This window comes from Anabrus simplex, chromosome 5, assembly GCF_040414725.1.
Source record: "Anabrus simplex isolate iqAnaSimp1 chromosome 5, ASM4041472v1, whole genome shotgun sequence".
NCBI classification, from domain to species: domain Eukaryota; kingdom Metazoa; phylum Arthropoda; class Insecta; order Orthoptera; family Tettigoniidae; genus Anabrus; species Anabrus simplex.
The window spans coordinates 7,615,122-7,632,752 of NC_090269.1; the positions used below are offsets into that span (position 1 = coordinate 7,615,122).

At 38.8% G+C, this 17,631-nt stretch overlaps 1 protein-coding gene across 10 annotated transcripts in view; it reads left to right on the forward strand.

Moving 5' to 3' along the window:
- The window catches only part of Tlk (Tousled-like kinase), an 883,856-nt gene extending 866,621 nt beyond the window's left edge, over positions 1-17,235 (forward strand). For all 10 annotated transcript variants that reach the window (XM_067146736.2, XM_067146743.2, XM_067146741.2 and 7 more), the window contains one exon: positions 14,444-17,235. In XM_067146736.2, coding sequence (XP_067002837.1) covers positions 14,444-14,665 — 222 coding nt within the window. In that variant the 3' untranslated portion in view covers positions 14,666-17,235. The remainder of the gene's footprint in view (positions 1-14,443) is intronic.
- Positions 17,236-17,631: the final 396 nt, after the last annotated feature.

Consider the following 17,631-nt stretch of genomic DNA (forward strand, 5'->3'; position numbering starts at 1 on the left):
CATTCCAGGCTTGTGTCAATTTCATACACCTGTCAATGTCATATGTTACGTACACATGTTATGTGACCCTCTTAGACTGATTCTGATGGTTCGGTCAGCTTCCGCTTCGAACGCTAGCGCTTTGCCACGTCCGGAGAGCCATCTGGTGACGAATGAACGTACCTTTTGCACTTCTATTATAATGTCTAAGTTTCAAAAAGTCATTGTTTAAGATGGACAGTCGAGATTTTCTTCTGATGACGCAGAGCACTGTTCTCTGCGACATGTAAAGAATTTCACCTTATTTTCTTGACACGGCATAAGCCCAAAAGCCTATACAGTATCATGCCTATAAGTATGGGCCGTGAAAGCATCAATCGCAAAATAATTTTCAATCATTAAAAGCGTATTGCCAATGTGGACCCAACATAAAATATTTTAAATGGGTCTTTAATAGATGCAGGTGCGTTGTCGTGGTGGAAGAACCAGTCTCCTGTCTTCCACAAATGGGGTCTTTTTTGAGGGACACTGTTGCACAATGTTCGTAAAACTTCTGAATAAAAGGTTTGATTGACGGTTTGACCTGGGAAACAAACTCTGAACTACGCCCTTGGCATCAAAAAAGCAAATCAGCATTGTTTTGGTGTTTGATTTGACTTGACTTGACAACATTTTTTTTGGACGGGGTGACAATGACTTCCTCCATTGGCTTGATTGTTGCTTTGTTTCTAGGTCATAACCATAGCACCATGACTTATCACCAGTAATGACCTTTGACAGAAAATCTGGATCAGGTTCAAGCTGTTGTTTCAAAACACGACATGTTTCAACTCAACGTTCTTTTTTTATTGTCAGTCAGAACCCGAGGAACAATCTTGGCAACAGCCCTTTTCATTCCCAAATCTTCTGTTAAAATTCGCTGAACCGAGCTCCAGGATAACCCACTAATCTCTGACATTTGATCAAGTCTCTGTCGATGGTCTGTGAGCACAAGCTCTCAAATTTTTTCAGCATTTTCATCGATTCGAGCAGTTGATGGATGTCCTGAACAAGGTTTGTCATCAATCGACATGGCGCCATTTTTAAACCGAGCAAACCACTTGTACACTTGAGTTTTTCCCATAGCGTCGTCTTCGTAAGCTGTTTTCAACATTAAAACAGTTTCAGCAGCATTTTTACCGAGTAGAAAATAAAATTTTACAGCTGCACATTGTTCACTCAAACTTGCCATCATAAAAATCGAAACAAGAACAAAACAGCCCTAGCAAAAACAATCGCTACAGATTAACAGAACAAGCCAGGTCAACAACACAGGCGGCACTGAACTGGCAATGAGTTCCACTATACACGCCTAGCGGCACCTATGGCAATGTTATTCCAGTTACTTTTGGGTTCTCCTTCGTTCATGTGCATTTATGCCGTCAAAATCTTTAAAATATGCTTTAAGCTTTCGAAAATATGCACTGAAATATGTTATTTTGCACTAAATATGTGATTTATAGATCTACCCACATTGAATGACCTTCCTGGTGGCTATAAATTGATTTGCAGTATATGATGATGATCTGTTTTAGTGTAAATTTATGACATTTACCCGTTAATATCAATTTGTATGCAGAAAAGGATATCTCAATGTCCACACATGTGATTGGGCAGTATTTGTAAGCTCTAAATGTTCTGGAGGAATTTCCTCTGGAAGTTGTACACAGTCACCTTCAAGATATTTGACAGACCATAAAATATTGGAATTTGGATTTCTTTGTAATACACTGCATTGTTTTGCACTCGGTATTTCTTCAGTTTTGCTCTCAATATTTCTTCATATTTTGGAAGGGCACATTTCAAGTTCACTTTCGCAAGGATTGAAGTAGAATCATGGAGGGACAAACCACACTTTTCTAGTTTTTTCTTTTGCATGGGGTAGATTTTGAAATGCACGTTTATTTCACTCAGGTCCGTCTGCAATGTTACAGTCTCATTGAAATTGCCAGCATAAAAGAGAGCAGCATTTATCCATGTACCACAGTGGGTAAGAATTGGTTTCGGGGGTAAAGAAAGTTCCGGGTATTTTTCCCTATAAACATGTACTCGGACAGGGGTTTTACAAACATGTTTTTTGGTACTAGAAATTAAGGTATTAACCTCAGGAACTGTTCCCATATGATTTCTAGTGCTTTAGAAGCCTATATGCATGATACAAGTAACATGATATCAAACAAAAAACCCCATGGTGTAACAGCTTTGAAGGGCCATGGCGTACTAAGTGACTGCTGTTCAGCCCGAAGGCCTGCAGATAATATGTCGTGTGGTCAGCACGACAAATCCTCACGGCCGTTATTCTTGGCTTTCTAGACTGGGGCCGCCATGTCATCAGATAGCTCCTAAATTTTTATCACGTTGAGTGGACATCGAACAAACCCTCAGATCCTGGTAAAAAATCCTGACCTGGCCGGGAATCGAAACCGGGCCCACCAGATGGCTCACTGTATGCTGGCACAGCGCTAGCATTCCAAGCGGGAGCTGACAACAACATTAAGCTCCAATTAAGATGTGTTCTTCGTGGACTTTGAGAAAGCTTATGACCGTGTGTGTAGAAACAAGGTATGGGAAGCCTTACAGAGAAAAGGTGTCGAGGAACAGACCGTAGAAAGAGTGAAGGTGATGTACAATGGGAGTGTCAGTTGTGTAAATAGGTGGAGAGAGAACAGGCTGGTTTGAGCAAAAAGGTGGATTAAAACAAGGAAGTACTCTGTCACCTTTGCTGTTCATAGTAACAATGGACGAGATAATGACAAAAGTGGCAAGGAAAATTGGTGAAGGAAAAATGAAAGCTATGATGTTTGCAGATGACCTGTTAGTCTGGGGAGAAAAGGAAGAGCATATCCAGGAACAGTTAGGTGAATAAAAGATGAGGTGGAACAATATAGAATGAAATTTAATGCCCAAAAGAGCGAGATAGTGATCACAACTAGAAAGAAGGAGAGATAAGAAGGAGGGATAATGCTTGGAGGGGAACAGCTTAGGAAGGTAGAGAGTTTCAAGTACTTAGGAAGTAGCATAGAGGAAAGTGGAAGAAATGATAAAGAAATAATCGAGCGTGGAAGACAAGCAGGAGCATACCTGAAAAGTGTCAGATGCCTGCTTTGGAGCAAGGATGTCCCTCAGAGAAGCAAAAGGGTGATATACAGGATGTATTATATACCTATTCTTGATGTATGCAGCTGAGACTTGGGTAATGAGGCAGAGAGCCATGAATAGAATACAGGCAAGTGAAATGAAATTTCTGAGAAGCAGGATAGGAGTGACAAGATTGGATAAGATGAGAAATGAGAAGGTTCGAGATATAGTAAAAGAAGAGCACTACAGAATAGAATATAGAGTCATCTAGACTTAGATGGTATGTACACATGCAGAGAATGACAGAGGAAAGGATACCGAGGAGGATGCACGAAATGTAGATCACAGGTAAATGACCAACAGGAAGACCAAGAGACAGATGGATAAAAGGATTGGAAGAGTGTGTACAGAGAAGAGGAGAGGATTGGGCAAGAGTGACTAGGGAGAAGTGGTGGGAAGACAAGAGGAGATGGAGAGGCTTATGTTCCAAGCAGACCTGGTCAACAGCTGGAAACTGTAGATGATAATCATCATCACAGAGAGAGAGATAAGTATCAGGAAACAACGATGCGAAACAAGGCTTTTGGATTTTTTTAATGTTCATACAGTATCATGAATCAGGGACAAATGTAGTAGTAGAAATAAATAGAAACTAATAAAATGCAATGAAAGACACCAGGATAGAACAGAACAGAGCTGAAGAATGAAAAGAAAGTATGTGGAGAAAATCAAAGGATGATGATGATGTCAGACGGTGTAGGAAGGGGGGATAACAGTGTACACTCATGAAAGTATGACATTTAACACACAGCCTGGAATGAACCATTTGGTGATGAGGAACGAAATAACAATAGTGAAAGGACAGGGAAGAAAACTAGTTACGTAAATGATAGTGTCCCTGTTGAAATTGTTGGATTTTTATATATTTCCACAGCTTCCCATATTATCCTGGATCTGTAGTGTTGAGTGTGGATAATGGAACACAACATCCTGACTTGTCTGGCTGGTTGAGATTGATATTTCTTTGGCGTTCCTTAATACGAGCATGTTTGGACTTTGCTGCAAGTATAGGGAATTTTTTATACCCCAGGGTGTAACAGCAGTGACAATTTGTGTTTACTGAAGACCTTGGCAATAGGGAACATGCATAATTTTCAAAAATATTTTATTTGATAAGTACACCAATGAAATAGTACGTAAACGTATTACAATGAGATAAGTTGCCTTGTTTTCTACCATTAAAAAAATGTTCAAAAGTGCTTTTCCGCAAGGCGAGTGAAACGGCCTCTGGCGTAAGCGGCGCGCTGTGACGTCACAATCCAGTACCGCGTGCAGCTCTACCAGCCATTGTGCATCAGCTGTTACTAAAAGCCGAGTGTTTATTATTCGTGATCGCGAATAACTTCAAAATGACAGAAGAAAGGTTCAAAACAGCACATTCAGACAATCTATCATGTGTAGATGTCATCATTCTTGAAAAATAGTGACTTTTGTGGCCGCAGAAATTCGCGGATAAAAACCAAGTTTGTAAGTGGCATCTTTTATATACGTGCAATGTATTGTAACTCATAGTATTAGGATAACAACGAACCTGGATAGAAATCACATCACTTTCCACATTTCCTTCTAGACTGATTCCCATATATGAAAGAATAACATTACATTTTCGGGCTTTCAGCATTAGTAAAGTAAGAAATCGGATTTCAGCACTAACATAAACATATAGGTAGCATTATAGTACTAGTCCGCCTCTGTGGTTTAGTGGTTAATGTGATTAGCTGCCACCCCCGGAGGCCCGGTTTCGATTCCCGGCTCTGCCATGTAAATTGAAAACAAATAGTACGAGGGCTGGATCGGTGTCTACTCAGCCTTGGGAGGTCAACTGAGTAGAGGGGTTTCGAATCCCACCTCAGCCATCCTCGAAGTGGTTTCTCGTATTTTCCCACTTCTCCTCCAGGCACCTAAGGCCACAGCCATTTCCTTCCCTCTTCCTTGTCTATCCCTTCCGATCTTCCCATCCTCCAACAAGGCCCCTGTTGAGCATAGCAGGTGAGGCCGCCTGGGCGAGGTAATGACCCTCCTCACCAGTTGTATCATCATACCCAAAGTCTCATGCTCCAGGACACTGCTCTTGAAGCGGTAGAGGTGAAATCCCTCGCTGAGTGCGAGGGAAAAACCAAACCTGAAGGATAAACTGATTAAGAAAGAAAGAAAGAAAGAAGGAAAGAAAGAAAGATCATAGTACTATAGGTCTATAATCTATCATTCCTAAAAAAATATATATTTATGGTTGGGGCAACTGGCCTACCCACTTCCGGGGCCCATGAAAGAGAAACATTAAATATCTTGGTGGAGGGAAAAGTTAAAGATAAAGATAAATATGACTTCATCTAGTTTTCACAAGTCGGGCTGAGTGGTTCAGGCGGTTGAGGTGCTGGCCTTCTGACCCCAACTTGGCAGGTTTGATCCTGGTTCAGTCCGGTGGTAGTTGAAGGTGCTCAAATACGTCAGCCTCATGTCGGTTGATTTACTGGCATGTAAAAGAACTCCTGTAGGACTATAAATTCCTGCACATCGGCGTCTCAGAAAACCGTAGAAGTAGTTAGCGGGCGTGATGCCAATAACATTAATTACATTTGGCTTTTAACAAGCTGAGCATATCACGCAAGAAAAGTGTCTTGGTGACATTTTAGTCGCTCAATACAGGAATGTCTTTGGGTACTGTGACTTTTACCTTTTTTTTTTGCTTTACATTGCACAGTCACAGATAGGTCTTATGATGACGATGGGACAGGAAGTGGCCGTGGCCTTAATTAAGGTACAGCTCCAGCATTTGCCTGGTGTGAAAATGGGAAACTACGGAAAACCATCTTCAGGGCTGCCGACAGTGGGGTTCGAACCCACTATCTCCCGGATGTGAGCTCACAGCTGCGTGCTCCTAACCGCACGGCCAACTCGCCCGGTATTTTTATCCTTCGGTTTATTGACTTGGCTTGTATACCCTAAAACTTAGGCTAAGTTGGATAATATTTTAGACACCAACATCACTATTTTCACCTGTGTGCAATTATGTTATTTATTTCACTAATATGATAATTATTATAATTGAGCATTGTTAACTTATAAGACCCCAATAGACAAGCATTGGTTTTGTGCAGAGATATATATTTGTTAAATTCACGTTGTTTTCTTTCATGACGTACACGCCTATTTTTTATTATATTATAGAGTATTTAGCTATAGCCTAAATTTTTTTACAAATGTGAGCTCTTCAATAAAGACATAAATAACTGCCGCATGCCAAGATAAATTGGTATAATTAAAGCTGTCAATATGGTTCATAACCCCTTTGGTTTATTGCCTAGACATGGATCACCCAAAACATAGGTTAGGTTTGGAGAATACTTTAATAATCAGCATTAATTAATGCACTGTTTATTACTTTCATATTCCAAGATGTAAATGAAGCATTTAACTAACGTATCGTACATTAAAATTCAAAGTGTTACCACTAGGACAGCTGACATGGAAAAGTGATTGAAAATTCAAACAAATTCAACTTATGTTAAAATGATCTTTTAAAAAATAAACTGTAGACTTTTCCAATATATCACCAGCATTTCTCCGGCTTGCCAAAATCCATTTCTCCCTATTTTTAGCGTCTTTGGGACATTTATAAACAATTTGTTTGGGATGGTATGCGATGTGCTATTGCTCATCGGAACTATACACCATTTATAAGTTTTCTGCCTCACTGTCTGCGCAGGATTCATTTTAAGTCTAAAATATACCATTCAGATTATTATCCAATGTATAGACTTCGAATTTAACCAAACCAGACACTAACATAAAGTAGAAATACGCTAAGTGTATCGTGCTTCTCACAGCACACTGTGTGTTATTTCATCTGATAATTCAGTCAACCTGTACGATGACGTCAGACCAATGAGATCGTGTACTTGCGTGACGTGACATTTTCGTACTTTAATTTAGATTTTTATTATGTTTGGGGATATTATTTGTACATTCTGATCACATTTTTGAATTCTGCATGAAATTTTGTATCTGATTAGCATATTTTTTATTAAAACCCCGGATCATGCATGTTCCCTATTCAGTCTGTAGTATTGTGAATGTAAGGCAGGTAGGCAGTTCCCTTCACTTCTTCTTTGTGTGAGCTTTGCTTAGTTCTCCCTCTGGGATGCACAGCTGTATGAATCTGTACATTATTGTTACAATTACCCTTGAACGTGACTTTGTGTGTCCATCTCCTCCTGGATATTTGATGGCTCACAAATTTGTGTTGCCTCATGAGTGTCAATGAGTGTCATGAGAATACCCATTTTTTGTGCTGGATGGTGGTGGTTAGAATCTGCATGGAGATAGCGATTTGTGTGGGTGGAATTATTAGTTCTCTCAGAGACTCTGCAACCAATCAAAAGAGACTTTCCTGTGTTGTCTTCATTGAGTTTGCCAACAAGAAAATTCACTGTGTGGTGCCCTCAGGAGTCTGTAGTTTCATCTACTATACCCCATATGAGACAGTCTTTGAAATTATTTTGATTTCCTTAATGGTTGTACAGTAACAGTCTTTGAGTTAGTTTCTCTTAGGGTTTATTCATCTGGAGTGGTAGGATTGCAATATTTATCCAGGAAATACTGGATTGTGCGATTAAGTCTATTCCACGGTATGTTGTGGAATTAGTGAGTATAATAGATCACTGAAAAATTCATTTTTCAGATTAAATATGGAGGGGGTTTGTTGTGTCAATAACATTTGTTTCGAAAAGTTTTGTTTCTTTTTAGGTGCAAGATGATGATTCATAGTTGAATGTTGGCTTAACTGAAACATTTTCTCACATGCAGTTTGTTTATTGCATACTTGACAAATAACTTTTTTCATCTGTAGTTTAATCCAACAGTCCATGGTCCTGGACTCACCGACTTAAAAGTGCACTTTTAGTACTTTAATTATATTACAACAGCATATGGGACACACCATAATCTCCTTGCAAGAAGCGACTGCTACTAGGCACTGTGTGTTGTTCCACATAATGTTTTAAAACTTAGTGCCAAAATTAATTAAATATGCAATTACATCCACCAAAAAACTTAACATACAAAAAGAGGTGCACATAAAATGTACTCGGAACTTTGTTTCCATGTCATATGTAAAACCAGATAGAACATGGAAATGTGAGAAATCTGTGATTAAAAAACTGGGAGATTCCATTATGAAAAAAATCAGTAGACTGCATTCCCATATTTACATGTTTACCTTCTTTCTTTATCTTCTTAATTAGTTGACAGGAGTAGTATAGGTTTAGTTTGTGATTTTTATTTTTAACCCTGAATGCCAGCAAAAGCAATTCATTGCATCTAAGGTACTTGGTCTGACCCACCCCATATTTCTTGTGTACATCTTCAGTCATATATTTCCTATTCCTTCTCTTAGTCCATGCAGTGAAGGTCCCAGCTTGGTACAAATCTATGGCCAGAGGTATGCTGGTAAAAAATTATCAACGAATATATGGCTCCTCTTGCTTAGTAAATTCACTTTAAATAACAGTGTCTTCTCTACAAAATACCCAAGGCATGTTGCTGCTTCATGACAGCTCTGTCTGATGTGTCTTTGGTCCCTCTGTAAACATAAAATGAAAGATCACACTCTCAGAGCAACTTGATACCCCAATGGTGTTTATTTGGCAGGTGATGAGTGGCTCTCCGTTCAGACTAGAAATCTATGCTAATGTTCTGATGAGGAACACCCAGTTGGCATGTTCAACTACAGGATCAAACTTGTAACCAGGCTGACCAGGTGTTGTCATAGAGGTGAAAGAAAAGGAACTTCAAAATTAATTAAAATCAGTTTCCTGAAAATATTGTTCTGGACCTTGGTACAGTGAGATACAAACGCTGTGACCAATATGATGCTATTGTTTGTAATTTTAACATTCGCATATTCAGAATACAAGCAGTAAAAGCCCTCATTTCTGGCAAGTAAAATTTTTCCATGTCTTAGTTTTAGAGCAGAGGTTCTGAAACTTCTGTAGGATTGTACCACTCGCTCATGACTAAACAAAAATAAATCCCTAACCGATAAGTTAAAAGCCTGTTAGTCCCTCACTAATTATTAAGGCAGTTTTAATTGATTATAGCCAATTATTTGAATGGACATCGTAAATAAGACAAGATCGTGAAATGAAATGCAAATTTTATAACAAATGAGAAGAAATTTAAGAGTTTCTGTCTGCATCAACTGTTATACAATGATAATAAATAACACAGCTTTCCCTGTTTATGCGAGTTTCACAAAACACTAGATATTTAGTTTCAGTATCAGAATAACTAAGAACGACTAATTTTTAATCGTAATTCAGGAATTGGAAAAATACGAATAGTCAAATTCTTACTGTGATGGCTTAGCACAGTTTTCTGATGTATGGTAGTTCAGGTGAAATTTTCAAGCGGTCTGGCTTAGCTTCCTGTGTTACTATACATATTTAGATACACCATGGATGAAAACCGGCTTTTGCATAGACAACGTTATTGAAAAATGGATCTAAAACTCAATAGCACGGTCTGTGATATGAAGAATATTTAAAGTAAATATATTTAACTTTTTTTGTATTTATTTCCATATTTTAATTTCCCTTTGAAGGCTGCTCGCGTACCCCACTAGAAATCTCCGGTGAACCCATAGGGGTACGTGTACCACACTTTGAGAACTGCTGTTCTAGATGAAGTAGACATGTTTTTAGAATGTTCAGCAATGTACTGCATTGTGTCTCTATTCATCTCTTTTGCCTGTAATTGTTGGAAAGTTACGGTAAACATTATGTTAAAATACTCTGTAGGTTTGGAATTTCATGGTGGCAAAAGTTTTGGTCCTGGTATTTCAAGATATGTCATTGGGACAGTGGTTGAACATCTCCCTCTGACACACTATTCCATAATAAATTGTTCTTGACCCAATTTGGATCATCATTTACTCCATGATTCATATTATCACAATCAGTGTTATCAACTTCGCATTCAGCGTCGTCTTCACTGAAAGAAACAGCAGGTGAAATAAAATTGGAGTCTGATGTGCCTGGAATGTTATGTGGGTCACATGCATTGAGAACAAACTGGGATGGTTTTACAAGGTCGCTAATAACACTTTCACCTGCTAATTCGGTATCCGAATTATTTTCCAGCAAGTCACACGCCTTAATATCTTAATCATCACTCAAATATTCTTCTAAATATGCTTGTAAATAATCATCTTCTCCTGCTACAAACACACACTTCAACTCCATGTTGTTTACCAACAAGCTAAAAATGCATTTCAACATTATTTTGTTTCTTCCTGAAACCTTTACAGGGATATCTGATGGCTATAATGGGTACTCCATGCTCTAGTCTACAGAGCTAGCCACTAGAGGTCAGGCAAAGGCTGAAATTCTGAACGTATCATAATGAAACTTTGATAACCGATAGACCGGGTCTTGACACTTCAGTGGGTTAATACTTTCTCCAACTGTTCACATCTACATCATCATCATCATCATCATCATCATCATCATCATCATCAGTGTGTCCAGATGCGGGCATATAGGTCCATATCCTTAGGCTCTGCCTTCAATGTGATCAAGATAATTCTTTTGTTAAATCCCCATAATAATTTTGTGTGGCTATTTCTAGCCGAGTGCAGCCCTTGTAAGGCTGACCCTCTGATGAGGGTGGGTAGCATCTGCCATGTGTAGGTAACTGCGTGTTATTGTGGTGGAGGATAGTGCTATGTGTGGTGTGCGAGTTGCAGGGATGTTGGGAACAGCAAAAAAAACCCGGGCCATTGGAATTAACCAATGAAGGTTAAAATCCCCGACCTGGCCGGAATCGAACCCGGGACCATCTGAACCAAAGGCCAGTATGCTGACCGTTCAGCCAACGAGTCGGACGGCTAAATCCCCATGCACTTTGGACTTGATATGCTAAGGTTTTTTTTTAATACGAAGACAACACAACTTGTTCCTTTTACATACCCTGAATCCATAATTCTGTAGTCAGCACTCCAGAAATCTCCACTCTTTGGTCATCTTGCTTCACTTAGTCCTAGTACATCAATCTCAAGCCTGTCCATTTCATTTTCCTCATTTTCCAGTTTTCCATTGTTGTTATGCAATTGAACATTCTTTGTTCCTATTCTACAGATTTAATTTTTTCTTTGCATCTTCTTACGTCGTTCCCTCCGGAGATCCGATTTGGGGGCTGTTTTACCCACGGATACTAATTTATGTTTACTCTTGGGATATCCTGTGGATCTTTATTGCGGCTGTTTCCCCTTGCCTTCTTCATGCTATGCTGTTGAACATATAATGGCTCTTATGCCTTCAGGAGTAGTTTCCCACCCCAAGGATGAGAGGGTACCGTGGGTACCCTGCCTCCAAGAAGGGGGGACCACTTATACCGGTGATGATTCGATCTGTGGGGTTTACTTGACTTGTTTTAAGATTGTGAAACAGGAGTTACGCATTTGTTTCAATGAGTATTACTAAAACTGGAATGTCAGCATTTTTTCATGGTTAAAAAATTTTTGATCAGCAACAGTAGTGGATACAAATTTTGACACGGTAGCTATTGATTCTGGAAACCAATACACTCCAACAAATATGTCAATACTTATAAATCTTTTAGTTGCTAGCTAGGTTAGAAAAGTTCCAAATATCGGGTTAGGAAAGTTCTTTGGCACCAACAAAGTTTATTTGTGTACAACTATAAAACCCAATAAAAAATCACTTCCCTGTGACTGTAAGAAAAACAAATTACAAAATATCACACTTCACTATGGAGGTTGTTACAGCAAAATCAAAATCACATCAATCCTTAAAACAACATGGGAACTTTTAGAAACTGCAAGCTCAGGCAACTGTAGTGATTAGCCGATTCGTAGCCTTCTCCTTGTTCATATATGTGCTGAATTGTATTTTTGTGCATTGTTCTGAGGGTTTAGAATTGGTATGACAATGATTTTTTTCTACTGATATGCACTGTCAGCAAGCAAGAAACAGTTTGGAAAATTCTCTTTAAAGAAATCTGAAATTCAGTGCAGGTGCATTGAAGATTGTGCTGTCATTGCCGCACTGAATGTTAGTTTTCAGTAACAGTCGCCATTTGTTTTTTTTTTTTTTTCCCACTTTGCAAAACAGAGAAGCCATAGAGGCAATAGAGAATGTTGTTGGATTACAGGGGCCGGCACAAGGTTACACTTGACAGTTGTAAGTCATGTTGGCACCACTACAAAAATGAAATGAAGAACGTCACCCGTCAATCAGAATCACCAATCTACTACTTTTTATGTCGGATACAGTTACGCATTTTATTCCTGTTAATTCGTATTTAATTCCGTGTAGTGCTTATAATCTTTTATTTGCTTACACAAAAATGAGCATTTTAAAAAATGTTTCAAGGTTTAAGGGAGCCCACAAAATATATACATACTATTTTCAGTTGATTGTTGTTGGCAATATGGATAGTATAGTGGTGCCATCTATAACTAGCTTGACTATCATATTGAAGTGATGCCGTTTTGCCTGTCGCTGTTAGCATGTGGTCAGGTGTGATTCACACGTTTATAAAAGTTTTGTTTTCATTGTGAGGGAAATTTTATTTTAACGAATGCAGTGCGATGTCCCAAAAGTGACAACATAGTCATGAAGCGCAAAGTGATAATTCTTTGTGCCGTGGAGTGTCCTTTAATAGTCAGACATTAGAATTAGTGCGGAGAACTCGCGAGTTTTACGAGAGGGAGAGGAAATACGTATGCCTGTATAGCCGTCTCTCTGTTCCTGCAGATTATGTTGTGGAACGTATATGTCAAACATTAGGGCTCTCAAAGCGTACTGTAATTCAGAGAGGTGTTCACCTCCAAGAACAAAAGTAAAAAGGGACTGGATAGCAGTAGCGGAAACAGATCTGATAGTAGGGACTTGTTTCACAGCACTCCGAGAAAGAAACTTATTAAGCTATCTCCTGTAACAAGAATTATTTCCAGGCTGATGCAATACAAAGACACGAGTACGATTATTACAGCTCAAAGTCCCTTCTGTCATTGTTATGGACAATGCACCTTACCACTCCGTAATAATGGATAAGACCCCTACTTCGAGCGCCCGTAAAGAACTGTTAGTGGAATGGCTGCAGTAAAGAAATATCCCAGCGCACATGTGTATGACTAAATTAATAGATGAGGTAGCGAAGGAACAACGGCACGAGGTTATTAGGTTGCTGCCGTACCACTGTCACTTCAACCTCATTGAGTTGGTACGGTATGGGGTGAAGTAAAACATTACGTACGCACTAATAACAAGTCCTTCACAATGACTGAAGTGGAAGTACGATTCCGGGAGAGTATTGCATGAATGGATGCGGCTTTGCGAATGAAGAACGTTAGGCATGTCGCAACATTCATTAATTCGGCAATGACAATACATGGCATCATCAGAGACTGTCAGGAGTTGATGATGCCTAGATGACGATGACAATGACAACGAAGGCGACGGTACTGATGGCAGTGATCTGGAGGGTATCAAGCCTCTACCTTTGTGAATCAGGTATGAAAATAAGGTTTCTGAATTTTCGTAAATTTTATAGAATTTACTTGAAACCTTTTGTGTTAGCACCGGTGTATATTATTCTAACATTTATTGGTGTATTTAAAGTGAGATTTTTCTCGGCCGATTTCTTCTGTATTTTCTAACATCGCGATAATAAAAACTTCGCAGTATATTTATGCATATCATTTTGTATGATGGATAATCGGTGAGTTGAAAGTTTGATTTTTGTCGGTGGATTTCATTTGTATTGTGTATCATCGCGATGACATTAAAAACATTTCTTCCACATTTTTAAAAACTCACGTGTCGTGCAATCAGCTGTTGTTGCGGCGCAACATCGCTTCGTGCGCCATTGAAGTGTCACCAACATTGTGCACAGCTGTCATGTGCAACCTTACGCTGGCCCACCTATATGTCCATTGCTCAAGTTACTTTTGAAAATTTGCTATGGGAGTTCAGAAACAGTAAATTCACCTTCTTTGCCGCTTTGAGTTCTCAGTTGGAATTTCATTTGTTTAGTTCTGCTAAGAACTCAAATTTGGTATTGTGTTCTGTCATCAGTTTGTCATGTTATTGGTGTTTGGTGTCCTGTGTAATAATGATTTTTGCTTTTCAGACAATCTGAATGTTTCTGTTTAGTTGAAAAATATTCTCTTCACCCTCCCTTCTCATTGTCACTTAACCAAGTCTAGAATTTGTACTTCTAGACATAAGTACCATAATAATTGAGCTATTTTGCTTATTTCTAGGGCTTCATTCGTAGTTGCTTGGCCTATCGCAAGGAAGAACGTATCGATGTGTTTTCCCTGGCCCGGCACGAGTACCTGCAGCCTCCTGTGCCGAAGCATGGACGTCAGGCCAGTAACCAGCAGCAAATTCAGCAAGCAGTGGCAGCGCAACAACAGATACAGCAGCAGACATCTTTTAGCACTGGTATGTTCAGCGGCATGAATGCTTCGAGTTCATCATAGTGGCGGCCTCAAGGTGGTGCTGTGCTACGATAAATGCCAGCAATTCCTAATAATATATATATAGTTGAGCATCTATATCTTACTACACCGCCTGGAGGATTTCGTTTAAACAGGCATTACGAACAAGTGGGACCGTCATGTCCGCGTATGTGTATATATAAATATATATATTTACAAACGTACACACACAGTAAGATACTTGTGCAAGTGGGTATTTCGTGAGCGTGTAAATGAACTGCGTTGAGCATTGGCAGAAATATTGACTTCAATAGCAGTGAATTTGGTTGAGATCAGACTTACATTGAGACTGTTCTACCCTGTTTCTGCCTTTTTGCTAGTGCTAGAGTGTGCCAGTTGCCATCGGAGTACAGTGCAAGGAAACTTCAGACTTTCTTAAAGCCCAAACAAAAATGGCATGGATGCTTCCAGCTCTGTACAATAATTGTCTGATGATATAGCATCGAGTCTCAGCCCGGCAACTGCATGACCATGTTTGCGCCAACATGAGCACATGGTAGTGACATCGTAATTAACTAAGAAGTAAACAATTGGGAACTAAAGTGCTGTCCCCAATTCCCCTTTCCAGTGAAACCTTTCAATCTTTACAATAGCCTCCTCTTTCTTTTTTTTTCAATGTCAGTGCCCTAAAGGTTATAAAAACTCACAGATAAAATTATTTTACTTTTGTCATACCTAATGCTTCTGAGAAACCACACTTAACCATTCTTACTTTAAACTCTCGATGAGTGTGTATTACAAGGCATGCTCTGCTCTAGAAATAAGAAAAGGCTTTTGGGACATGGAGCTTTGTAAAGCACTGTATTATTTGAGCTTGTGTCTGTAAGACTTGCAAGCAGTATAAATTATATGTTAAAATTACTGTGATTCTTTTGTTTAAGTTTAATGCATGTTATGAATATGTTGTTAAAACAATGTAATAAATGTGATAACTTGTGAACTACAGAATCTTCTGAAATACAATTTTTTTAATTTGTTTTAGATATTAACTACTTCTAACTTATTTAAACAAAAAAGAATCTCTGCTTCACAGAGTATCACATTTAAGATTTGTCACAAAGAATCATATCCCACTGCCTTTTTTGGTTCACAACAGCTATAGAAGTACATTACCTGAAGATGCATGTTCAGGTGTAGACATACACGTAACAGTTTTTAAAATATGCTCTAGGTATACACAACACTGACATTCTGTTCTAGAAGCACACAGAATTTGCCAATTAAACAGCCTAATTTGAAAGTTATTTATTCAGTTATCTTTACTGTCTGTTCCCTAATTTTGTTATCTACCAATTGATATGTGCTTTATTGGTGCTTAATTTCCAAAGTGCATTCTTCCTCAATGGAGTCGAAATTGAGGAGAGTGTATAAGAACTCGATTGTGTGATGATATTTTTTTTAATGGTCTATACCAGTATGCGGCACCATATGAAGTTCCTCGTCGTAGCGTAGTGGTACTTTGTGCGGCTGCCGGTAAGAGGGAGGGACACTCGTTTTGTTGAAGTGAAGAATTGGGGAAAATTATGTGTACATATGTTAATGTTAAAACTTCCCCTTACCTCTGTCTGCTGGGACAGTCTTTTTAAAAATGTTGTTTGATGAGGTAATCACGAAATCTGACATCACCGGAGCATTATTCTTTGACATTCATAAAAATTTGTTTCATTTAAAAAAATGTAATTACATTGTGTTGATATTTCTTCCCCCCCTCTCCCCTGCCCTATCCCCCCTCCGAAGACGGATGTTAAATGGCAGTTTATTGGTCATGTGACTTTTTAACTTCTCTACCAAGACGCGGAAGTAGAGATGTGTTTTTGTTTTGTTATTCCCGTGTGGAAGAGAAACACCACGGTACATATACATACGTAGTGTGAAGCTTTAGTATTGTTCCGAAGGTGCGAGTGCCTGTGCGTGCGTGCATGCGTGCGTGCGTGCGTGCGTGCGTGTGTGTGTGTGGAAGTATTCCATGAATATTTCAACACTTAATAATCTCTCTCTTTTCCCCCTCCCCCCCCCCCCTCTCTGCTGATGCTTCTGCTTCCATTGTTGACCATATAATTTAACCCTAATTGTGAGTTATGCTCTGGTATAATTAATTCTCATTTGTAATGAATTTCATATATAAGGAATCAGAAATTATGATGTGTAATAGTCTGAAAAAAAGAAAAGATGTATTTAAGACAAGGCAACTCAAATTTAATCGCAGTACTGAAGTGTATTACTTCTTCCCTGTACACCCGTGCTCTCCCATTATGTCCTATCCCCTCCCCCTTTTTATAGAAAAATAATAAGGCGATTGTAAGTTATTTTTAAAAAGTGACCTTGCTCGGATGCTTTGTATCATACTGTTGTTGTTTTTGATGTCCCCTGATCAAGGTGAGACAGGCTTGAATATGAATTGTTTTACTGGTCCCGATGCAAGGCATGTGAATGTATAGTGCAAATGTTGAACGCGTGTGAGAATGGTCATTGTCGCCAAGCGACAAGAACTCGTGTAGATGTATATTGCAAGAGCTTCAGTGTGTTGAGAATATACAAGTCTGAACGGTGAATTTTGTATATTATCTTGAATTGATTACCTCCCTTCCTTGTTGATTACAAAGCTTTAGAAATAAAATATTTATTTATGTTAAATATAGAAAGCTTTGTAATATTTGTCGGTTGTGGTTGTGAGGAGTATATTCAGACTAAAGACTACAGTGAATATAAAACTAGAAAATTGACAATTAGTTACAGTTTGAAACTGTTGTTGGACTGATGTTCGTTTTGTACAATGAGTAGTTCGTTCAAGAATATGCTTCTGTCACTACCACAACCATCAGAACATTGACTCTCCTTCATACAGTTGTCATTCTTAAAAAAAGAATAAAGCTGCTCATAATGACAACATTAAAACAAGCCATTATCCTTGTCCATTATTATTTACTACAATCATTAACCTACTTAAA